This window comes from Mandrillus leucophaeus, unplaced genomic scaffold (genome assembly GCF_000951045.1).
Source record: "Mandrillus leucophaeus isolate KB7577 unplaced genomic scaffold, Mleu.le_1.0 Scaffold515, whole genome shotgun sequence".
Lineage (NCBI taxonomy): Eukaryota > Metazoa > Chordata > Mammalia > Primates > Cercopithecidae > Mandrillus > Mandrillus leucophaeus.
The window spans coordinates 2,457,527-2,484,599 of NW_012105531.1; the positions used below are offsets into that span (position 1 = coordinate 2,457,527).

General features: G+C 36.6%; 1 protein-coding gene across 1 annotated transcript in view; it reads right to left on the bottom strand.

Moving 5' to 3' along the window:
* ATG10 (autophagy related 10) overlaps nucleotides 1–27,073 on the bottom strand; it is a gene marked incomplete at its 5' end in the record, with an annotated part of 91,659 nt that overhangs the window by 56,672 nt on the left and 7,914 nt on the right. The window contains one exon of the mRNA XM_011996473.1: nucleotides 20,813–20,910. Within this exon, the coding sequence (XP_011851863.1) occupies nucleotides 20,813–20,910 (98 nt within the window). The remainder of the gene's footprint in view (nucleotides 1–20,812; nucleotides 20,911–27,073) is intronic.

The following is a 27,073-nucleotide window of genomic DNA, read 5'->3' on the forward strand; positions in this document are numbered from 1 at the left end:
ATAACCTCTTAGACCATAGATTCAGGTTGTAAAATCTCTGTTTTGGGGGACTGAGTTTAAAGTTAAGGCTAAAACTACAGAAAACATGTAAACAATGCACGTCCTTGGCTGCCTGTAATCCCAGCACTTTGGGAGGCTGGGGCAGGCAGATCATTTGAGCCCAGGAGTTCAAGACCAGCATGACCAGCAAAACCCTGTCTCTCTATTAAAAATACAAAAATTAGCCAGGCATGGTGGTGCACACCTGTAATCCCAACCACCTACCATGTTGGGTGGTAGAGGCACAAGAATTACTTGAACCCAGGAGGTGGAGGCTTCAGTGAGCCACGATCCTGTCACCATACTCCAGTCTGGGTGACTTAGCATTCTATTTCGTTTATTAAATGCAAATCTAGTTTCTTTTGCTCACCTTCTACTTCACTTGAGTAAAGGTAAATTTTTTATACCACTCCCTCCTTATATAGTCTAATATTATTTAGGAAGAATGTCTAAAAAGTAAATTTCCAAAAAAACCTACAATTAAGCAAGTGAATTAAATGAAAATCTCAAGGAAAATACTCTGCATTACCAACTAAATCCCCTTAGTCAACCTTCCACAGGCCCAGTCCTCCTATATTTCTCAATTTCCCTCATATTTCACTCTAAAGTATGTGAGGAATTCTATTTTTCCATGAACAGGGCATACAATACCAGGCATTAGCCAGGAACTGAGGAAAACATCATAGATCAAGAAATGGACTTCTTACTAAACTCCAGTCCTTGGCAAAAAGAGTTCTCAGGGCACTCAAGCTCAGCTGAGATAAGTCACCTGAAATGCTGAATGCGATATAGTAAAAAGAACTTGGTTTGGTTGAACAAATCATTTTATCTATAGAGATAGATAGATAGATATGAAATAATGGGAAGAGAGGCAAGGTATAATCAGAGAAGGATGCAATTAATCGTTGGAGAAGGTGGGTGGGCAGAAAATGACTGAGAGAACAGTGGGAAGTAATGTAAATAGGATTCATGACACATCCAAATACCAAAGGATGGACACAGGCACAGGTCATATTCCCAAGAAAAACAGACAGACAGACAGGTAGGTAGGTAGCCAGATAGGTAGGTAGGTAGGTAGGTAGGTAGGTAGGTAGGTAGGTAGATAGGTAGATAGATAGATAGATAGATAGATAGATAGATAGATAGATAGATAGATAGATAGATAGATAAGCTGGTGTTAGGTTTAGAGAATTTTGGTTCTTGAACAATTTATTTTTCAGACAACATGCTATTACCTGTATTCTCCGCGTCATCAAAATCAAAACTTGCCATAATGACATGATCTTTTATAAAAAAATCTTAATGCACAAAAAATTATTAGAGCTAATAAAAGAGTTCAGCAAGGTTATAGGATACAAAAAATACACAAAAATATCAGTTATATTTCTATACGCTAGCAGAGAACAATATGAAATGAAATTAAGAAAACAATTCCATTCACAACAGCATCAAAAAGAACAAAATATGTAGGAATAAATTTGATGAAAAAATACAAGACTTGTAACCTGAAAATCTATAGAACAGTGTTGAAAGAAATTAAGAGATCTAAGTAAATGGAAAGACATTCCATATTGATGAATTGGAAGACAGAATCTTAAGATGGCAATTCTCCTCAAATTGAAGTATAGCTCCAGTGCAATCCATATCAAAATTCCAACTAACATTTTTGCAGAAATTAAGAAGCTGATGCTAAGATTCATATGGAAATGCATAGAGCCAAAACTAGCCAAAACAATATTCAAAAAGAAGAACAAAGTTGGTAAACTAACATTTCCCAATTTCGAAAAATGACTATCAAGCTTTACTGTTATAAAGCCACAGTCAGCAAGACAGTGTGACACTGACACAGGATAGACATATGAAACAGTGGAACAGAATTTGGCATCCAGAAATAAATGCATACATCTGCGGTAAGTTGATTTTTGACAAGGGTGCCAAGACAATTAAGTGGGAAAAGAATAGTCTTTACAAATAATGGTTCAGAGACTACTGGATATTTATTAATACACGCAAAAGAATGAATTTGCACCCCTACCTCATTACTACATACAAAAATAAGTTTAAATTGATGAAAGACCTAAATGTAAAAGCTAAAACCATAAAACTCTTAGAAGACCACATAGGGTTTAATCTTTGTGCCCTTAGGATACATAACAGTTTTGTAGATATAATACCTAAGGCAAAACAAATCTAATAAAAAATAGATAAATTGGACTTTACCTACATTAAAAATTTTTGTGAGCCAAAGAACGCTATCGAGAAAGGGAAAAGACAACTGATGGAATAGGAGAAAATTTGCAAATCATATAGCCAATAAGGGTCTAGTATTCAAAATATATTTTAAAACTCTCACCACTCAACAATTAAAAAATCTAATTTTAAAGTGGGCAAAAGGATTTGAGTATACATTTCTCCAAAGAAGAAATACAAATGGTCCATAAGCACATGAAAAAATACTCAACATCATTAGACATTAGCTAAGTGCAAATCAAAACTACAATTGGATACTTCACACCCAGTGGAATAGCTATAATTAAAAAGAAAGATAATGCCAAGTGGAACAGAACTGGCAAAGATGGGGAGAAATTTTAACCCTCATATATTTCTGGTGGTAATATAAAATGGTGATGCCTCTGTAAAAATTAGTTTGGCAGTTACTTGAAATTAAATCATAGTGTTACTACATGACCCAGCAATTCTACTGCTAGGGTATATACACAAGAAAACTGAAAACATATTCACACAAAAACTTGTACATAATCTTCATAGTAGCATTGTTCATAATAGTCAAAAAGTAGAAACAACCAAAATGTTCATCAATTGATGAATGGATAAACAAAATATCATATATCTATTATAATGGAATGTTACTCAGCCGCCAAAAGGAATAAAGTACTTATATGTGTTACAACATGGATGAACCTTGAAAACATGCCACATGAAAGAAGCTATAAGCAAAAGGCCACATAGTGTTTGATTTCATTGATATAAAATCTCCAGAATAAGCAACTCTATAGAGACAAAAGTTAAATTAGTGGTTGCCAAAGGCTGAGAGGAGGAAGGAATGGGAGTACACGTAAACTCCTGATAAACATAGTCTTTGCTTTCTCATACAACCCCCTCCAAGATCTCTTTTGGGCCGACCCTCAATGACCTACACTTTGCTCTCTTAAGATTTGCAAACCATCACCCAATCACTACTATCTTTAGACTGGTTTAGAAAACCTCCCAGCTCAGGGCTATATAGTCTTTTAGAGTTGAAAATGTTCTAGAATTAGATAGTGATGATGGCTGCACAACCTTGTGAATAAACTAAAAACCACTGAATTGTACACTTTAAAGCTGTGAATTTTATGTGATGTAAATTATAGCTCCATAAAAAAAGTCAAGACATGCCCCAGGTTTTTCTGATGGGATCTGTTTTACCAGCAATGTGCTACATCAGATTAAATCACTCATGGAGTATGGCCAAAATTATTCAAATTAAAACCAGTTGCAATAGAAAAACAAACAAACCAAGACTTAAAAAAGACTAGAATTGAATCTTGGTTCTACCATTTATTAGCTTGGGGGCAAAGTACTTATATTCTTTTAGCCTTAGTTTCCTCATCTGGAAAATAAGAATAATAACACCTACTTTAAGGGTCATTATGAAGAATAGCTCATCTATCTAAATGTCCCTAGCAGAGAGTCTAGCATATGATAGGTACTCAGGAAATGGTAACTATGAATTATTAGCACATTTTCAAATCAAATTGGCCAGTACACAGGAATCATATCTTAGCATTAAATTAAACCACCCTACTAGCTTTTTCTCTACCAAACATCCCAGTTTCTCCTGTCCAACTAAGACACTGACTGGCACGCATAAACTCCTGATAAACATAGTCTTTGCCTTCTCATACAATTCTCTCCAAGATCTCCTCTGGGCTGACCCTCAATGACCTACTCTTCACTCCCTTAAGATTTGCAAACCATCATCCAGACAGTCACCAATGTCTTTAGACTGGTTCAGGAAACCTCCCATCTCAGTGACTGATTGGTTATGCTATACTTCAGATTTCTTTAGTCTCTGTCCAATTCTGGCTAAAAAGAGTTTGGTATGATTAGAGAGGTCTTGCCAAGTTTGGGGATAAAGTATTGTTTGCAAGCCAGAACAAGACAGAAGGAATTTTTTTCAAGTAACATAGGGAACCAAGATCAAAGCAAATGTTGGCAAGAGAGAACTCAGGCTTGTACATCAAGAAGTCTACTCTCAAATACCAAGTTCATGGGACCAGCAGGGTCAACACTAGGTTACAAAGCAAAGTGCTTGAAGTGTTTGAAGCCAGGCAAGAATGAGACAAGAGTGAAAGCAGACTGTGAACAAGCAAGGAAGATGGGGTGACCTGGGTGACTTCCCTGAGCCACAACATGTGCAGTTTGGCCATTTTTATCAAAGGTATAAGTGAGCTAGGTTAGCTTAATAACCCAGAAGCAAGGGAGTCACTATTGGCAGCGATAGAAACTTAAGCTCCTTAGTTTCCAAGTTAACTGGCTACATTTTCTGATTCCAAGGGAGTTCCAGAGCATAACTACAGGGCCAAAAGCCTGTCTCCCATAAGATGCCAGGAAAAAGAACTAAATTCAAAAGCTCTGATCACCTTCTTTTTGGATTCTATTTTTAGAGGTTAGAAGCTGCCTCCATGTGAAAGAATGAAATCCATACTATCCAATATCCTAGGCTGTGGGATCTAAGCACTATTTTTATTCAATCACTCAACAAAATAATTTTAGCAGATACAAAGGTAGGCTTGGCCACATTGATCTCAGGTAAGATCAAAATAGTTGTTTGTTTGTTTGTTTTTTCTGAGCAACTTTTAAGAAACAAAATGGACTTATATATTCCTGATAACTATCTTAAAATACAGACCTGTTGAATCAGGAATATTTAAGTTCATATCTTAATACTAAAATTCCCTTTGTCAATGTCAGTTGCCTGTCTTTAACTTGACAATCTTTCAAATTACATCTAGGCAATGTGCCCTCTAGCTCAGCCATTTACAAACATTTTAAAGCACCAGAACACTTTCTGCAAATAAGATCTTTTAAGATACCATAAAACAGAAGAAAACGGAGGTACTCTGATTGAAGTAAGGTGGAGGGCTCCAAAGACCCACCTATTTTACTTGGCTTCTTCCAAATGTGTCCCTTTTCCCACACACACAAATAATAGTTCCAATGTGTCTTCACTCACGTATGGGGCTTTCCTGAACCCAGTATGAAACACAAGTTAGTTGACACAATAATTTCATGAGACAGGAGTACAAGAAATGATGATTTTATTAAAGCTTCATCAGCAGAAGAAAGACCTATTGGGAGACAATTTGTTCCCCCATGGTCCACAGCTATGGGGACAGCCTTCATAAATGGGGAAAACATTTCACCAAACTTGTGTGAAATTAAGACTTAATTCTCCTAAAGCAAAGTCCAAGGAAAAATGTCATTTGCATATCCAAGAAACTATCACTGTTGATCATTGAGCCTTGTTGATCATTGTTGATAAAGGAACTGATGTCAAATGTGCTTGTGAAAAAATTGAAATTAAATTTTTTTATGTAAAAAATAATTCCATTTTTCTGTTTATTTCTACCAATGAGATAGACTTTGGTGAATCAAAAGTGATTATTTTATAGAACTCACCCTTAAACTTATTTTCTCCCTTAACAGCTGCTTGCAATCCTTTAACAGTTGCTTGCAATTAATTTGATCGTATGAAGACCTTTAAGTACAGGTAGGGGAAGGAAGGCTGTAAGAACCTTGAAGTGGATTACCACAGATGACCTTCCACAGTCTAAGGCTTTGCCTTGCTCTGACTATCCTCCAGTAGAGGTTTTACCCTAGCTGTATATGAACAAGTTTATATTTGAAAAACCCGAACTGCCATGTGAGACTGTGAAGGACAGATCACTGCAATCTCAGTTATTAAAGATGATTTGAATAGGGCTAGGGATGGAGATAGGGGAGAAAGTCTGTCAGAAAACGAGACTATTGATCAGAGGAAGCTACTTAGACATGTATTCAATTTAACTCCTTTCACCAACATGTGGTTTAAAAAAATTGAGTACAATATTTACACTCTTCAATTCTAGATGAACTGTAGGACATGCTAGGTACATCTGTATTTCAATGGGAAGCTATAGGTTTAGCTACAGGCCCAATAACAACTTTAGATTGTAGAATGCACCTGCTAATGGCATGGCTGGGAGAGAAGCATTATGGAGGCAGATTCTCATTGAGGCCCAAATGGGCTATTCTCCTGCCATTGCAGCCTTGGAACATACCTATTGTGATCTGCCAAACCCACCTCACAGTAAACAGCATAACCAACTAATCATCTAAAGCTGAAGGTCTCTCCTGAGGAAAGAATTTTGCTACCAAAGAATTCAGTTTTTTAAGTCTGCTTTTGAATGAAAACGACACAATTCACTATGTAGGTAAGTAACTGTACTAAGTACACTACGTCAGCTTCCTCCTCAATAAGCTGTAAGCCTCGGCCTGTGAATGTACTGCTGTAGAAAACCTGAACCTCAACAATTCTATTGACCAGCAGTGCTTTATTTTATATGGAATAGAAATTGTGTCCACTGCTTTTCCTTTTCATGATATTTATGGATTAATGATAATAGATATTCATAGTATCAACTATGTGCCTCACAATGCTAAGAAATTAACATGCACTAACTCACATAATTCCCACAACGACCCATTGGAATCATCCTTATAATATTCCTTATGTAGAAATAATTTCCTATCTTGCAGATGAGGAAGGTGAAACACCTAATAACTGTCCTCGGTCACACTGCTAATAAGTAGAAGAACCTGAGTAAGAACCCAAGTGTTTCTGACTTCAGAGCCCAACCCCTAACCAGTTGAAGAAACTCTCTTTGGGCCAAGCTATATAATATGGTATCACTCAATGTTCAGATGGAAAAACCAGAATCTACGCTCTACTTTAAGCTTTCTGGCTAGTTGAATAGGGAGAGAGGACAGAATAAACAAATTCTAGATGACTTTCCAGGAAACATTCCCGAAGCAATCCTGCAGAACTGAACACCATCTGACCTACTGCCTCTTCTTGGGTCAGGAATCTGTCATTCTAGAATCACATCCCCACTCCAGTGAACAAAAACCTGACCCTATGTGCCACTTCCAGAACCACAGCATACCTGCTATAACTCCCACCAGCAAAATAGATGCCCCGTCCTCTGGACAATGAAGCCTCTGTGAAGGTCACGTAGACAACCTCCATGCCAGAAATGCTGCTGACAAGAGCAGTTTGCACATGCTTCTGCCTTCCAAATCATGAACAAATGCATCTACTATGATATTCCTGAACCAACTTCAGACCCCTATTTGAGATGTGTGAGAACTGCGTATTAGTTTTCCAGGGTCTGCAGTTCAGGAAGGGCATTAGAGAAGAAGGGCAGACTGGAAGTTGAGTTTTAATCCACTACAGCTATTACAAGTTCCAAGGATTTGGATGTCCTGACGAGTGCTAGGGGACTCCTGATTAGGGCTGCGGTAGTTTGTGTGTCTGGGGAAAGAGTCCAGAGCTTTCATGATATTCTCAAAAGGGGTTCATGACCTAAAACTTGATCAGATCTGCTTTAAAATAATAATATAATACCATTTTGAGAGTAAGATTATTATTGTGGGAGAAGGTAAAACACAGTGGTTAAAGACATGAGCTCCCTAGGATGGCATCTGAGTTCTAATTCCAGTTCTCTTACTTAGATGTTTGACCTTTAACAAGCTACTTAATCTTTTTCTGTCTCAGTTTCCCCTTCTCTAAAGTGTGGAGAATCGTATCAACCTCATAAGGGTGTTCAAAGACTAAGTGAAAGAATACATGTGAAGTAGTACTTCCACGCTTAAAGGAGCAGAACTTAAGGGCTTCCGTGGAGTTCTCCTCAACCATCTATGCAAATCTAATGAATTTTACAAAGAAAAGCCCAGCCCTGCTGGCAGGTACTCCTGCAGACCAACTCTGGACAGCTTTGGTAAGAATATAAATCAGACCCTTTAATTCTGACAATATGTCAACTACTCCAGTGTCTAAAATGTATGTGCCAATCATTTGCAAGAAAAACCTACATTTCAGCTATTTATCAGTAACTTCAGTGTTAAGTTGATTGATATGTAACTCCAATCAAAAGCCTGGTTGACATCAGACTGTAAGACATTAAGAAGAATGATTATGACCAGTATCAGTGAGCACTTTGAGAAATGAGTACTCTAAGACACTGCTGGCATCTTAGAATTAGTACATCTTTTCTGAGATTGACATGGGAATATCTAACAAAACCTTTAAAATGTGAATACTCATTGCCTCACCAATTCCACTTCTAAAAATTTATTCCAAATAATTTTGACAATTGCATAAATTATATATAAAAGGATGTTCACTTAGAAACTTGTTTATAATACATATTTTTTAAAAACTCAGTGTTCACAACATAAAATTGGTTAAAACAATTACGGCCTTACCTTACAATGGAATTCTACACAATTTTTTTTTTTTTTTTTTTTTTTTTTGAGAGAGTCTCACTCTGTTGCCCAGGCTGGAGTGCAGTGGCACGATCTTGGCTCACTGCAAGCTCCACCTCCCAGGTTCATGCCATTCTCCTGCCTCAGCCTCCTGAGTAGCTGGGACTACAGGCGTGTGCCACCATGCCCAGCTAATTTTTGTATTTTTAGTAGAGATGGGGTTTCACCATGTTGGGCAGGATGGTCTCGATCTCTTGATCCACCCGCCTCAGCCTCCCAAAGTGCTGGGATTACAAGTGTGAGCCACCACACCTGGCCAGAATTCTACACAATTATTAAATGGAAAATGAAGATTTATTTAAATATTGGGGTGCAAAAATGTCTGTGATGTAAATTTCAAAATAAAAGGGTGCATAGTATGATTCATTTGCCTGTGTATTTTTATATATAATATATATGAATATACATTATAGATAAAGCTATATATAAACTTCTGGAAAGCTATGCACTGAAAGGTTAACAGTGGTAACTTTTAACATTTGGAATTATGAATAATTTTTATTTTCTTCTTTATGATATTTTGTATTTTATTAAAAATTTTCAGTTTATAATATTTTTTCAATCAGAAAAAATGATTATAAAGAATTTTAAGCCTAGTTCATACCACTTTTATTTGAAGACAATGCAAAATATGTACTGAGATTCATACTCAGATCCATACAGAATCTCTAAGCTCTTTCTTTGCATCTTCTATCAATACAAGAATAGGAAAACTCAAATGCTTTTTGAAGGCAGGCAGGCAAAGTAAATAAGTGAAAAAGACAGTAGGAGGAAATAGGTAGAGGAGGTGACCATGATTAACCATGAAGCACGTATCCAGTCTAAAGTTATTCAAATTAAAAAATGGCCAGGTGCGATGGCTCATGCCTGCAATCCCAGCACTTTGGGAGGCCAAGGCAGGTGGATCATTTGAGGTCAGGTGTTCGAGACCAGCCTGGCCAACATGGTGAAACCCCATCTCTACTAAAAACACAAAAATTAGCTGGGCTGTAGTGGTGCATGCCTGTAATCCCAGCTACCCAAGAGGCTGAGGCAGGAGAATCACTTGAGCCCAGAAGGCAGAGGTTACAGTCAGCCGAGATCGCGCCACTGCACTCCAGTCTGAATGACAGAGTGAGACCCTATCTCCAAAAAAAACCAAAAAACAAAAACAAAATTAAAAATCATTTCAAAACACTTAAAATAACATTTGTAGGCTGAATTTGAACAGTAAGCTGCCAGTAAAGACTTTAACAGTATAAACCGACACACACAGAGTATATTAGTGTAACACTCACACACAGTTACAACTGAGCATCACCCCCTCCCCATCTCCTGGAATTGGTTTAAGTGGTATCTACAAAGGAGACTATTTTTTCATAGTTGTGAAATGATCTATCTAGAATTTAATACAAGAAAAAGTTTGTCTCTCCTGATAATCTTGTCTTGTTTCCTTCTGTAACAGAACAAAAGCAGTGTATTTAATTGGCTTTCCTTTTTTGTTATTTGTTATTTTAGAAAGCTCAAAATCTTTCCTTAGCTTATGTTATCTATTAAAACTATCTTTTCCCATCTATCATTTGGTTATTATTCACTTGCTTTGATGGTTATAGTATGTGTATGTATTATTAGCATATTCGAATATATCTATACAAACCACCTGAAATAGTTTTGGAATTCAGATTGGACAGAGGGAAGTACTACTGCATTAATATACTGAAGAAAATAACATCAGCTTACAAAAAAATGTAACTGGCACAAATACTTTATACACTTTGGTATTAACTCTATTTATTGACCAATTCTTTAACTAAAAAATACAGGCTGCAAATGTAATATGGAGAATTTTGCAGCTGACATGGGAGAGAACCAGAGAAAATGACAAGTGAGAAGAGAAGCTGAAGGGAGTAGAAAGTGGGAAGAAAATAATGTGCAATAACTGCATGGTGGAATTATGTATATATAGCAACGATTGTACAAACAATTGGATAAAACAAATAGCATCTTTCTGACACAGCATATAATCCTTCCTAAGGACTCAAAACATACACAGGTAAGTGTAGCAGTGGAGTCTGTGTTCCATTTCCCCCCTGGGTCCGGTGCCTGCCTCCGGTCCCCACCCCCAACCCCCAGGCTTCTCCACCTGCTCTAAGCTGCTGCTTTACTGTGTACCCGCCATTAACCTCTTTCTCAAAAACCGGAAATAAGAATATAAATATTCCTCAGACTTGAAGTTTGGGGACTAAGATGTTTATTAAAAATTAATAATTGATGGTAGGTAATTATCAAAATGAAATGTGCTAAGATGAATAATACTAAAATTAATTATTTAATATTTTAAATGGTATTTTATTTTTATATTGATAAGCTGTTCCTTTTTAAGAAACAGTAATTCCAGGGATCAATGAAATGCTGGGAGATTCTTTAAAAGAAGGCCTTTGTATACATTCAAAGCATGTGCTGAGTCAAAAGTGTAACTTTGATGGTAAAAAGCTAAGCAATAGTCTGCGCAACCAGATGTACACTTAACAAAGAACATTAACCAGCCTCTTGTTTTTATTATGTAGTGAAATAAACTTCAACTTAAAGACATAAAACCCAAGTATACCAGCATCCTGGTTATTTATAAGAAATATATCCTGTTTAGCTATATATCTTAAACTCTCATTAAAATGGGATAAAATATCTTAGAAATTAATACAATAGGAGTCCAATAATAAATCAGCTCCCATTTTATTTAGATTAAACACTTAATGAGCAGTTAGTGGTCAGAAATTTTTAGAAAGTAAAAGTTGGATGAGAAAGCACTGTTATACCAATGCCTAAACAGCATCCAATATGCGTTTAGGACTTTCCACAAACACTCCAAGGTGTAAAGCCAAAAAAATTTTAAGAAAAATAAGTTACTGGCCAGGCATGGTGGCTCACACCTGTAATTCCAGCATTTTGGGAGGCTGAGGTGGGTGGATCACGTGAGGTCAGGAGTTGGGAGACCAGCCTGACCAACATGGTGAAACCCTATCTCTACTAAAAATACAAAAAGTAGCAGGTGTGGTGGTGGGCACCTATAATCTCAGCTACTTGGGAGGCTGAGGCAGGAGAATCACTTGAACTGGGAGGCAGAGGTTGCAGTGAGCCGAGATCGCACCACTGCACTCTAGCCTGGGCAACAAGAGCGAAACACTGTCTCAGAAAAGAAAAAAAAAAGAAAAGAAAAGAAAAAGAAATTACTTAGTGAAAGATAGAAAGAAGTTTCATATGCCTTTTTTCTTTTTTTTGAGACAGAGTCACCCTTTCACCCAGGCTGGAGTGCAGTGGCACGATCTCTGCTCACTGCAATCTCTCCTTCCCAGGGGCATTCAAGTGATTCTCCTGCCTCAGCCTCCCAAGTACCTGAGATTACCCACCACCACACCTGGCTAATTTTTGTATTTTTAGTAGAGACGGGGTTTCCCCATGTTGGCCAGCCTGGTCTCGAACTCCCGACCTCAAGTGATCTACCCACCTTGGCCTCCCAAGGTGCTGGGATTAAAATTACAGGTGTAAGCCACCGTGACTGGCCCATATGCCTTTTATTTATAAGGTGAGATTTCTGGACACTTCTGGTAAAAATCAGTTACACCCAAATAACCCTTTTTTTTTTTTTTTTTTTTAAGAGATGGGGTCTTGCTATGTTACCCAGGCTGGCCTCAAACTCCTAGGCTCAAGCAATCCTCCCACCTCGGCCACCTGAGTAGCTGCGATTGCAGGTATGAGCCACCAAGCCTGGCCATTCTTCACATATTTCTTAATGTACGGAAAGTCTAAGAAACAAACGAAATTCATTAAAATGTGCTTTTGTTTCCTCAAACAGGAAAAGCACAATGGAGTATAAATGACAGTAAACATTTCTGAATGGATAAAACAAAGAATATCGGCTGAGCACGGTGGCTCATGCCTGTAATCCCAGCACTTTGGGAGGCCAAGGCGGGCAGATCACTTGAGGTCAAGAATTCAACACCAGCCAGGCTAATGGGGAGAAATCTTTTCTCTACTAAAAATACATGCGTGGTGGCGCATGACTATAATCGCAGCTACTTGGGAAGTTGAGGCACAAGAATCACTTGAACCCGGGAGACGAAGGTTGCAGTGAGCTGAGATCATGTCACTGCACTCCAGTCTGGGTGACAGAGCAAAACTCCGTCTGGAAAAAAAAAAAAAAAACACCAAATATGGAAAGTACCCTGAATATGTATGGTACCCATAGCATCAACATTTAATAAACACTAAAAGTCACAATGCATGTACAGACGGACAATCTAAAAATAATTGCTAGTAGAGACAGAGACAAACAGAACTGTCATTACTACTCTAAGGTACCAAAGTAAGGATATAACAAAGACAGTATATTTCACACTCCTAAGACAATAAAGTGTGGCAGAATCACTGAATACTGCTAAAACACAAGAAGGTTTCTACAAAAAGCCTGCAAGGTAGATACATTCATTGTGCTGCCATAAACCTGCCCCCTAAATGGCTTATTAATATCCACAGCTAATACCTAGAAACTCAGATTCAATAAATTAGCAGCAAATTACAGAGAAAACAATCACATGATAACTGCAGTCCCGTTTAAATAAAGCTCTACCATGAAAGAAGCCTGCAAAGGAAGCTGGCAGTGATTCTGAAGAAGCAGCAGCAATGCATAAAGGCTTCTTAATTTTCTCGTCATTTAAGAATTAAACGGCTTCCAGTGCACACAGATCTTACCAGGTGCACTAAATTGATGTCATTATGAGCCATCAGGAAATACCCACCGAGACCTCTACCAACACTGAGAAGTTTTGTTAAACAGCTGTGTGTTTTAATTGATTTGTATTATTTAAAATAGAAACAGTTAAAAGTCAGTTATCGGATGTTGTGTAAAAGAGATGCCTAAAGACTCCAGGGAGACGGAGTTCAGAAGAAAGCCAATCACTGGAACTTCACTTGAGCACTTAAGATTATTACTAGAGGAAGCACAATTAAATCATCAGTTTATCAGCCATCATTATAAATCACCAGGCAACATATCAAGCTTCATTATTTAAGAATCCTTAACCAGTGACTTCCTGCATCACTGAGAGTCAAAAGCAATCTATTCACCAAAAGGTACCTAAGGAGTTATGATTTTTTGTTGTGTTTTTATTTTTTTTAGCCTGAGAAATTTATCATGGAAACATAATGAAACCCACTAAAATTAATTATCATGTTTTTGCATGTTTTAGGCATGCCAAAGTCTTCAAAAGGAAACTCAGTGGTATTTGGGACATGCAAAATGTGTGCTGCACAGGCTTCTCCTATTCCACTCTGTATAAACATTTAAACTTACTCTTACATAGTATTAAATACTTGCATGGTAGGATCAAATGAGGAAAATAATCAACGAGTTTCTTCCCACTTTTATCCATCCAACCCCATTCATTCACTTGTACTCTCCTTTCCCAGACATATGGAATCAGAAAATAAAGAACCTCCAAAGTCTTGGTTTCCAAATGTAAGCACACAGTTCAAGTGTTAAAAACAATATATTTAAAAGGAGATAAGATACAGATTGAGTTTCATATACAACTCTCTCCCCTCAGAGCAGGGAAGGAAAGCAGGGCCTTGGAGAGAGGCAATTTCGAAAAGGCCATTTCCCAAGAGGGGCATGTGTATGTGCATGTGCTCATGTGTGTGCATATATATGCGTACAAAATGACACAACACAATAGAATCTCTTGTAGTTTGGAAATTTGAGAATAGAGAGGATATGGTTCTAGTACACGATAGGTTTCATGAAGAAGAGTCCCTTCCATCATCATCATTATATTTAGGCAGCTGTAAAACAGGAGGGGCAGCCAGACTTTTCTGAGCATAGAAGGACGGGAGACAGCCACCTGAAGTTTCCGCAGCCCTGTTGCGGTAGCAGAAAAGACTGAGGTCCAACTTATTCATTAGACAGAGTAGGCACAGTGCCTGCGGTCTACAATACCTTTAGGAATCCATGAAAATATTTTAATTGCTTTTTTAAAAATAAAATAATAAACTTGTAGGTCAAAGAAAGTATTTTAATGTATAGTATGAATAGTCGTCTCTTTAATAATACAGCTATAAAATATAATTTTAATACCTTTTTATGGAGGAAGGAGTCCGTGAAGGTAATTGTGTCTAAGGCCCACAAAAGTCAGGGTGTGGTCCTAGAAAGCAAAGGTTTGATGAGAGAGAGAGCGAGGGTGAGAGAGAGAAGGAGAAAGAGGCAGCACAGAACTGAAACAGAGCCCCTGGGGTAGATACTATTAGTTAGGGTCCAGAAGTTTAGTATCAATTTCAGGGAGGAAAGGGGGGATCCTAAATTTGGCATAGTTTAATCTTCAATGGCTGAGAAAATCACTGAAATAACTATGTTTACCTGGAAAAAATCAACAATGATTATGATTATAATAATACATAATATATTTACTATACTTTATGTGCTAGGCAATGTACAACATATTTTACATATATTGATTCATTTAGTCTTCCCATATGCTCTGTTTAGATGCTACTGTTACCTCTAATGGAAAACCAAACTAAGACACAGAATCTTTGTAATTTAACCAAGATCATGCAGCTAGTAAGTGGTGGCATACAGAGTCAAATCCACTCTCTCTGGCTCCAACACCCAGATAAAGGCACTACCATTTCCCAAAGGAACCAGTTCTCCTTGGCTGACTCCAACAAGTCTGGGCAGGAATTGCTCAACATGCATGTGCAACCACTTGTCATACCACTAAATAAGGAAGCCATAAAAGCCACATGGGTTGTATCAAAATGACTCAAGAGCCGACATCTTTGGCCAGACTTCCACTGGCTAAAGATGAGGTAAACTGAACATCAATAAAGATAACCACTACTATGAACTGACACATACAAAACATTTATATCTGTGAGTCCATAAAGACATAGTTTTTTAAGTTCTTGGATACCCTGGGAGGATACTAGAGAACCAACTCATTATCTTGAAAGCTAGCTCACAAAGGGAAAGAATCAAGCATTTATCCTGCCCTTCCTAATCAAAGCATACCTCAGGTAAGTAAGATGGAGACAGAAACTTTGTCATTATAGAAGTAGTCCAACTAATAAATAATGAATGACAGAATTAGAACATCACCATCTTGCAACCACTAATGAATTAATGGGTCTAAGCAATAATCATCAACGGCAGTAAAACATCACAAAAAAGAGTGATAACCAAACATAAGGTCCTTCCTGATGGCATACTCAGAAACAACCATGAAGTATTCTTGCCAAAAAAATCGAGCCTGAATTTGATCAAGCCTCAAGATCTAACTATCAGTTTATAAAAAACACAGGGAGAAACATACTAAAAACCACAGAAATACAATTAGAAAAAAAAATCAAGACTGCAAAACACTACAGAACAACCTGTTTCTTCAACAAAAAATTACCAGGAAAAAAAAGAGATGGAGGAATGAGAATCTATAAGATTCCAAAAGTCTTAAGATATGTTAACTACTTTAATGTGTAAACCTTATTTTGGATCGTGATATAAACAAACTATAAAAAAAAGAACTTGGGAAATTTAAACATTAATTGCTTATTTAATGATACTAAGAAATTAATAATTTTATTTGTGATAATCGAGTTATAGTTATGTTTTTTTGAGTCCTTACCTTTTTAAATTAAATATTTTATTTTGAGATAATTGTTGATTCATGTTTAGTTGTAAGAAATTATATAAAGAGATGAGGTGCAGTGATTTATGCCTGTAATCCCATCACTCTGAAAGGCCAAGGCAGGAGGATCACTTGAGGCCAGGAGCTCAAGACTAGCCTGGGGAACACAGTGAGACCCCCATCTCCACTTTAAAAATTTTTTAAATGACACAAAAGGATATCTCATATCCTTTATCCAGGTTCCCCCAATGGTAACATCTCGCAAGACTATAGTACAATATCACAAACAAGATACTGACAGTGACTCAGTGAAGATCCAGAACATGTTCACTGCCATAAGATTCCCTCATGTTTTCTTTAATAGCCACAGCCATTTCCCTCCCATTCACACTCCCTATCACCTGGCAACCACAAATCTGTTCTTTGGTCCATGATTTTGTCATTTCAAAAGCGTTACAGAAATGGTATCAAACACTCTGCAACTTCTGGGATTGCCTTTTTGCACTCAGCATAATTATTTGAAGATTCATCCGGGTTGCTGAGTGTATCAATGATTGGTTCCTTTTTATTGCTGAGTAGTATTCCATGTTAATGGTATGCTATTCTCTGTTTAACCATCTACCCACTGAAGACACCTGGGTTTTTTTTTTTCCATTTTGAGCTATTATAAATAAAACTGATATGAACATTCATGTAGAACCCTTATCTTCTAAAGATACTTAAATATGTAGGGATGAAATAAAATGATGCTAGGAATTACTTCAAAAAAGTTCTTAACTGGATGAGATATGGAAAAAAACAAACTCTTCATCAGCTAATAAGCACCTTATACAATTATCTCTACTTTTATATGTGTTTAAAATTTTCCATAATGTAAAATTCAAAAAAAGAATCCAGTAAGAAAAAATTACTCATCTGACTACTACACACCCCTGCACATAAACACACATATCTTACAGTAAAACTGAAGGTACACTTTTTTATCTTGTGACTTTAGGCCATGCCAAGATCAAAGGAATTCTTTTCTTAAAACATAGAGCCAACACCTTCCAGTGATCATTATTGTAACACTCACTATAACAATTAAGGCAAATCCAACCTAAGTATCTGTTAACTTTCTTTCAGAAGTTTTTTTATTAAGCTACAGGGTTGATATAATAGGTAGTCTGTAACATTGGACAAAAGCAGGTAAGTAATCACCATAATCAAATGTATGAGATTTATGAGTGGCTTGTCTTCAAAAGAGAGGGTTTACATCTGACATGAATAGGTCCTTATCATCAAGACAAATGCTGAAAGAACAGAAGTGTGATTACTAAAGATGAAGAGCAACAAACTATATGAGCACAATCAGGCCTGAAAATGAAGTGTAATGCATTTTATATTTGCAAAGGCTGCTTTTGTTTTTAAGCCACTCTGGAGGACAGCATATTATTATCATGTTCAGTCTGCAAGCTAATGATTCCTTAGTATAATTCTGCAAAATGGTGTCTACTATTCAACACCACCAATATTCTATCAGCCCATTCTTCCTTAGTGCTGTATCATCTTCTTCCCTTCCATCTCACTGAGGACACCTTGTTTTTTCTTCGTATGTGGTACTGAAAAATGAAGACCTATTCTCCCAAAGATCTCAAGCAAAGAAGAGACCATAAATGCCAACCCATTAACCAATCTGGGATTAAAAGCCAAGATCTCCAAAGGAAATATTCATGATGATTTTCAAATGCCAAGTAGTGCAATGGCTACAAATAAGTTTCCCTTACTTGATCTGTAATGCCTCAACATGCACTGTGATGAGCAATTTTAAAGCTTAAATAAACATTGTTATTAGAAGTAGGATATCTGTTCACAGATCAAATCCCAATAAGATCAATTCCAAAGGATCACCTAAGTTTTATAGTTGTGTTGTAGTGTGATTATATCAAATATCCCTCGTATTAAGTGAGCCCCAGCCTTGGTGTTAGAAATAGTAATGCTTGTTGTGATAGGATTTGATCTGTAATACCATACTATGATAGGGAGGAAAAAGATGGTACGCTAATAGGCTATCTGTGTGACAGTGAAATAACTATAAAATGAAAGACATTAGTCAATTCTATTAAAAGCAATCTATATACAGATTGGTTCAGTGGTGAGTTTAACAATGTAAGAGTTCTATCAATAAAAAGAAATCTATGGCAACATTGTATCAAAATCTTGTTCTTATGTCATGGGTCAGAATCAAGACACATGGAATTAAAATATAAAATATCATAGACCACTAGAAACTGTGCTATATACAGGCCTGCATTGAGGAGATTAATTATCTGCTAGAGACAGAAAAGGAAAATGGTAAGAATTGGATGCAAGAGTATAAAGGAATTGAGAAAGAGTTAATAAATGGGTGTAAAGTTAAATACACATATATTTTTGAACACTTTTTTCCTCTATCTTTTGCCATATTTCTTGACTCTTACAACCAAACATTTTCTAGGTCTTGTGGATAAGGACTCTACAACACAAATTTTTGTGCAGTTTGTGGCCATTGACAAGACACTAGAAGCTGGAACTCTTAGCACTCATCTTGATATACTTAAAGGTTAATCTAAAATAGTTTGCATAAACTAAAATGTTCTTGCCAAATCTTTAGGGTTGGTTTTCTCATATTTCACATTATCCTTCTTCATAGCAACCACCAATGCCTGGTCTACAGATTTGGATTTCAGAGGGGCCATTTTTGTCAGCTGAGTTGGTTTCAGAGAAAGGGGTGTATGAGAGGACAGGTAGTAAGAGGTAATGCATACAGAAAAATGAGGGAAGGCATTAGATCTAGAAAAGATCACAAGAACAAACGGCACAAGAGGAGTATAGAGAGATGAATAACCATGTTTGGCAAGAGCTGTGTAGAGTGGAGGAGTAGAAGATAAACTTAGAAGAGCAGGTTGGAACCAGGGAGCGGCAACCTCTGATGCCCAGGCAAAGCATTTAGACCACATCCCATAGGCCCTCAGAAAACTACTGCAGGTTACAGCACAGGTAAGATAAGTACAGCGGTGGTTAAAAAGATGTGACTACAGGTAACGGGCAGAGAGGAAAGGAGCAGAAGACCACAGATAAGAGGCTTTACTAATTGTTCCACGTGAGGTCAGAGGGCTTGATCTAGGAGGGTGATAGTGGGAAGAGAAAAGATTAATTTGAGAGGCAGTGTGAAAGATACAAATACTTAAAGCTAGTTTTGTCCTCAATTAAAACCTAGAAAATGGTCATTGTTAAAGAACTACTTACGAGATGCTAAGGATTCTCATGTTGATTGGGAGGTAAACTGTCATTATGATCAAACACATAAGAGGGCATAAAAATTCTAATAACTGATAAAGTCATTTTTAAAGGACGCTTTCACTAAGCTCAACAGAACCTTGGAAAAAATAAGATTTTTGATATAAGTAAAAATTATTTTTAAGGAGATTATGATTGGTTGCAAGGTGATGAGTATTTTTTAATTTTCAAAATAATTAACTACTGATTTTAGCAAGGCAGTGATAATGACTTATATGATTGACAAATCTATTTTCTCTACTTTTGAAAATCTACTTTTTATATCTGCTTTTGCAGATCTATTTTCTCTACTTTTGCAAATCACTATTGCAACCATATTATTAATCAAAAGCTCTTTTTTGCAAATGTATCTATGAGTAAAACTGTAAAGCAGTATAGATTACAGAAGGCAAATCATGTATTTCTTAGTGTATAAGCCAACTTAGTTTCTATGTTCATTTGCTTAATACATTTTTATTGAGCACATACTACATGATAAGTACTGTGCTGGTGCTGCATGTGCAATGAAGAATAAAAGAGACATGGTCCGCCTATATGAGAGCTCACAGTACAGACAGTCCCAGACTTAGGATGGTCCAGCTTAACAATTTTTAGACTTTATCATGGTGCAAAAGCGATACACCTTCAAGAGAAGGTATTTTGATACCTACACAACCATTCTGTTTTCCACTTTCAGTAAAGTATTCACCAAATTGCATGGAGCTATTCAATATTTTATTATAAAATAGGCTTTGTGTTAGATGATTTTGTCCAACTGTAGGCTAATGTAAGTGTCCTGAGCACATTTAAGGTAGGTTAGGCTAAGCTATGATGTTTAGTAGGTTAGGTGTATTAAATGCATTTTCTACTTAAGATATTTTCAACTTACAATGGGTTTATCAGGATGTATTCCCATTGTAAGTCAAGGAGGATCTGTATAGTGGAAAAAACAGACATCGATTTTTTTTGAATCATCCTAATATGTAATTTAAAATCGGAATAAGCATCCTAAAGGATAATTATAGCACACTCTGAGAGCTTATAATAGGGTGGCTAAACCAAGACTGGGTCTGGGAAGGTGTTTTTAAAGAAACTGTCTTTGAGGTGAAATATGTAAAGATATAGAGGAGTGAAATAGGGAAAAGAGTTGGGGAGAGGGAACTAGAAGAAAAGATGAACAGAGGGAAAGAATACAATAAAATGCATACAATAAAATGACAATACTCTCCGACCTGTTGTGTAATAGTGTCCCATGGTCCCTGTAGCAGTCGCGTCTTATAGCACTCATGAACTCCTTCCCATATGTCCTTCAGAGTTAAAGGTCTCCCATCTGTGAAAGTGCATGGTAAAGATTGAGTTAGTAATTCATGTGACACAATGGTTCTTGGTGTCAATCTAAAACTCTTGGAAGAATATCATGACTTTTAGAAAGATCTTCAGTGCACATGCTATTTATATATCAAGAGAGTGCTATATGAATTACTATTTTCTTCCTGAGGGAAATTTAAACATTCAAGCATCTCAGCTTTGTATCCATCTAGCATTTAAATTATCTGCCCATTCATTGCCTCTAGGAATTTTACAAAATAAATAAAATCCAAATGTGTTTTAGAGAGAACTGACAGATACAAGCAGAGGCAAAGGAACAGACAAACAGATTCCCATATTCACAAAGGTGCACTATGAATACTTTGAATCCTTCGTACTTCCTCTAGTCCTTAAAACAAAGAAGCCATACCCATGCATCTTTCACATTCTCATGGAGTATCTATAATGTCCAAATCACTCCATCAGGTACCATGGAGAATAGAGATAAGAAAAACACACAATTTCTCCTAACAATGAGCCTATCATCTACTGAGGAAACTGTGACAAGTATATTATAGTAGAGTGGTCTCTGCCTGAAGAAGACTGACGCTCACTGATGGTCCAAGGAAGAGAGATATTAATACTTGGTGTATATGGCAGGCAGAGAAAGGGACTCTTGGGGTGGGAAGGGACAGTAGAACAGGGTTGGCATGAACAGGGCAGTAAAAGCTTTATTGAACAATAATGCTCTTTTTCTTTGTTTCAATTATCCATCTGTATCCACCCAAACAATGTTTTACAAAGACCACTATGGCACTTACATTATACACAAGGTAAGTAAAGTGGAAAAATAGGTATCTAAGTTCTGAAAAGAAAGTAGAAAGAAGAAGTCACCTAAAGATTTCAAACCATACACTGCTGGAAAGAAAGTATCTTAATGCTAGAATCCGGTATAACTTGCTCCATTCAGAGCTATAAGGCCCTCAAGACTCAGGGGTGTGCTCTTTTGGGCTAATGGAGGATATCACTTAAAGATATTTCACATAGCAATATGCTGAATATTTAGATCAAAGAAGTATTTGGTCATCAAGGGCAACAAAGCATAAGGGAAATAATCTACTCAAGAGCTCCAAAAATCACTGTATTAAGACTTTCTAGTATAAGTTTAGAAATGTATGGTGTTGGGGGAAAAAACACTAGATTTGGAATCTGGACTAAGTTTAAATCCTGGTGTTGGCACTTACTCCCCATGTGAGTGCAAATTACTTTGCTTTTAACTTTACCTGCAAAATGAGAAAAATGATCCTTTCTGAGTATTGTTCTTTTGAGGCTTACATTAGTGAATGCACCCAGGACTGTGTTAGGTACACAATGAGAGCTCAATAAATATTAGGAATCTCCTCCCAGCCCTCACACAATCATTCTAGTAATTCTCAAACATAAAAGATTCATTTCTAGACTGTTATTTCTTAGAATTTTCCCATGTTGCTATACCGTGTATATCATCTTTGATACAGTACTAAACTAATATCATAAGCAGGACATTTCTCATGTTTGACCTAAAAAGTTGAACTTTTCCTCGACCTTTATTTTCAATAAATAGCAATAGAATATTTTGATACATTTTCAATAAGTATCTTCATCTTGGCATTTATCTGGCGGTGGGAGACCATTATCTTGTGATAAATAGTTTTATTCCATTGACATTTCCATGTCTGTAAAATGAACAAGATTTATTCATCCAATTAACATTTGAATGTCATGTTTAGCTACAAGTTAAAAACAAGCTGCCTTCAGTATCTGTGTTATATTGTTTTCTGAACACATTTACAGAGTAGGGCCAAACTCTGCTCTTAAGCACTATGCACCTTCGAAATATGCACATGCCATGCATGCATATGTGTGTGTGTGTCTGTGTGAACGCACGCGTGTGTGTGTACTGGTGTGGGAAGAGGCAAATAAGATCTTAAGTACTTTAGTGTCAAATAGTAAACTAATCAAATTATAGAATGATATGCTTTTAAAATAATTTTTACATGTCAAAGTTAGAAGAAATCAAATACCTGTAGTAGGATAATAAAATGTTAGAGCTAGTATAACCACTAATTTTATAAATAGGGCAGCCAAGGTCTTAGGAAATATGTATCTGCCAAAAGTATGCAGCAGGTTCATGACTGAACTCAAGTCTGAATCCAGATCTCAGGACTCACCAGTGCTCTTCCTGCTGGTCCACGCTGCCTCTGAGGGCTGAGGCATTGCAAATGGTTTATAAATATTTACTGAGTAAATGATAAATGATGAAAAAATGCCTTCCTTAACTTTATTTCCACTAACATAAAGGTTTACAGGCCTAGAGAAGAATGCTGGGTTTCATATCTTCATATCTGATAATCAGTAATGATTTTAATTTTATTCCTTAAAGTATTTCGGGCAACAATGTAAGTACAGAGTAAATGGTTTGGATACAAGTTAATTTTAGAAGTAGGTGTTTTATATAATTGGGCACCTACTATATGCCAGGCACCTGTGCCAAGCCTTTGCGATACATCAGTGAGCAAAACAATCATCCCTGTTTTCATGGAGGTTACATTCTGCCTTGGGGTGTGTGTGTGTGTGTGTGTGTGTGTGTGTGTGTGTGAGAGAGATAATAAACAATAAACACAATAAACAAGTAAACTGTATATTATCTTAGGAGGTGATACATACTGTAGTGAAAAGGAAAAGTAGAGCAGGCTAAGAAGTGCCAGCCAAAGGTGGATTTGCAATTTTAGACTTCAGTGAGAAAGTAACTGTGTGCAAAAAATGGGAGGCACAGCGTTCCAGGGAGAGGCACCAACCAGTGGAAAGACCACCAGGGCTGGGTAGGGGATCACTAGCACCACATGAATATCACTAACATTCGTCACTTACAGACAATGACTTAAAAAAACACACATAACTTTATCAAGATATAATTCACATATATACAATTCGCCCATGTTAAGTGTACAATTCAATTGTATTCATAGAGTTGTGCAATCATCACCTCAATTAATTTCAGAACATTTTCATCACCTTAAAAAACAACAACAACAAAAACAGCTGGGCACAGTGGCTCACGCCTGTAATCTCAGCACTTTGGGAGGCCCAGGTGGGAGGATTGCTTAAAGCCAGAAGTTTGAGAGCAGCCTGGGCAACAAAGTGAGACTCCATCTTTACAAAAATGTGGCTATACAGGGAAGGGCAGAGACAAGAGGCCAGGAAAGTATTTACCTCAGTGGAGTCCTTTAGCTGCAGTCCCAATGAGGCCTGGCAAAGCTTTATTTCTTTTTCTTCAGAAAAAGCGCTATTTTCTTCTCACCCCTACTTTCTAAACCAACTTGAGTGCTTTTCTGATTGTTGTAACCAGAGCTTTGTTTGAAAAGCAGACTCTTCAAATGAGGAAACCAATGGAAAAATTGGTAACATAACAGCACAAGTCTGTTATACAACCACAATGATGCAACTGCTTGAGATGGCTTAGACAGTCGTGACCTCCATGAATACCCTCTCCAAACCATGGTCTCCAACTTCCAAAATCTAACCTCCTTAAAAAAACTGAGGAAGGTCAACAAGTAACTGTAACACCATTGTTAAAATATCTGCTTCTTCTAGGCCCATAATGGCTATCTCAAGGGCCACTGCAAAGTCTCTTTAGCACCTCTCAAAGTTCTGTGTTTGGCACCCCCTGCTGGTGGCATGCTAGGCCTGGTGGGACTACAAGTATTTAAAACAAGCATATCAAGTCTTAAATATTCAAAAGACCACTGTTTCTCAAGATAGTCACCTAGGGAGGTTACCTTACTATTCAGCAAATTCAGCCAATATTTATTCCAACAATGCTGTAATTCTGTCAATGGAACTGCCTTTGAACTTTTGAACTGCCTTCAGAGCCAGACAAGTAACTAATTACTTACTAGTCCCAAATAGGTTTAAATCAAAGGAAAAAAATTATACTTATTTTATTCCATATATTTGGTTCCAAATGATTTTGTTGTCTCCAAACAAATTCACCTTTAATGGGCAACCATCTTCCAACTTTTAGCCACAAGGACTGGAAGAAGTTTCAAAACCAGCAGTTCCCAAAATACATTGAGTAATCAGAGTATGGTTGGCAAAAGTATATAATTTTGCTTTTCCTCTGTATCTCTGCAAATCTCTCCAGTTTCTGCTGACCACTTACACTGTAAAAGGTCTGGGTAAATATAGTTTTGTCTCTATGACAACAATGACCTAATGAGGTATGATGCGGTTTCTGTTCCCTAAGCCTTCATCACTGGTTTGCCTAATCACAGTTTACACCTTCATCATCAAAGACATATGAAAGTTAGTTTCTGAGATGTTTCACAGAAAAACAAAAAGATCTAACTTGATAAGCAATATGTTCAAAATCCTGGCATACATTATTGATATCTAAAATGCTTTCAAATATGATCGTGACTCTATTTCGAAAGCAAAATGGATACTTGAGAAATCCCACTGAAACAATTAAACTAGGATATTTCTATATGTATAAAGAACCGCATCATATAAACAAAGCAGAAACCTGAAGAATATTGTACATATCCACTTATTTATGAAAACTGAAGACTCAAGACTTAAAATATGGACATAAATACTTGGTTAAGTACATAAAACACATTATTATGTGCCTGCATGTTCAATTCAGAGTATCTTCAATCAGAAACTTTAACCTATGTTAAGAGAGTCTATTTTTTTGCATCTGGCCTCAGTCAGAGGAGACATAAGCTTACTCAATCAACAACCCCTTCGTTTCAGATCCAAGATACTTGATCGCACCAATTTTAACATGCTTAGAAATTTCATTAATCACATTGAGGCTGAGTAGCTCAGTAAAATCCCTTGAATACTTGAAAAAGAAGTAGAAGCCAAAATAATTTCAGTAGTAACCTACATAGTGAGCATGGTAAACTGAGATCATTTATATAACAAGTGTTTAGTGAGTGCCTACTATGTGCCTATATCACTTGCAATGATAATACACATTTAAGTTAATGGAATGTCCTGCCAGTAATCTAAAATGTCAATGACAAAAGAAGAAGAGACATTAGGTGAAAAATAGAATAATTAAAAAGTACAATCTTTAGTAACTGCCAGTAGCATTTAACATTTTCATATAAAATCTCTCAATTGAATAATAACCCACACGTCAAGTAATCTATATATTACTCAAAATGTGCAGCTTTCTAAATTAAATTTCTCAGGGCTATTAGTTTTCATGAAGCCAATAACAGCATGAGATATTTCACCAGCACTACCTAACTCTAGTGCAAGCATGCTGGAGTCACCTTTATCCTTATTGTGTATGGTTTCACCAAAATTTTTTAACTCCTAAAATGAAGACTAGAGAGAGTATAAATAATTCAGAGTAAGTTTAAGAATAGTGTTCTGAATGTGGCCACCAGAAATAAAAAGGAAAGAGTGGATTTTTCACAACGGAAGATGTCATTATTCAATATATTGTCTCCAACAGAGCTTTGAAAGATATAAAAATTCATGTCATACTCCACAGTAAGGCAGAGATGAAGCTCCACCAAAGGAGAAAATTCATTTTTGCTTCAGTGAGAAAATTATATTGTGATACGAAATGAGTGCAATTGTTCATGTACATTCATATCAGCTACTATACTGGCTAATTCTGTAACTTTTATTTATTCCTATAAGCATTTTAGGACTTTGTATCTTTATTGATCTCAAGAAATCTAAATGAAATTCCAAAAATATGAACTATGGCAACTTCCTTTTGCTTGCATATAACATCAATTAATTAATTTAACCTATATGGTTCTTAAATTTCAGTTATTTGAATGAAAGTGTCATGCAGTGAAAATGGGCTATAGAGTTTAAGTCCCAGCTCTATAGTTTTCTATGTACCCTTGAATAAATAATTTAACCCCTCTGAGCAGTTTTTGTCTTCACATGAGCATAATAACAGTTCCTACCATCTAATTTTAGTATGAAGATCTGGATATATAATTTGGCTAGCATGATTGAAAGGCACTAAGTGTCAAGCCCCATTTCCAATATAAGCTCTGAATCCTCAAAACTCTGAAATTAGTATTATTGCTAACTCAATTTTTTTTTCAGGTGATGAAAGAAAGGAAATGGCAAAGTAAATAATTTGCCCAAGGTCATAAGGTTAGTCA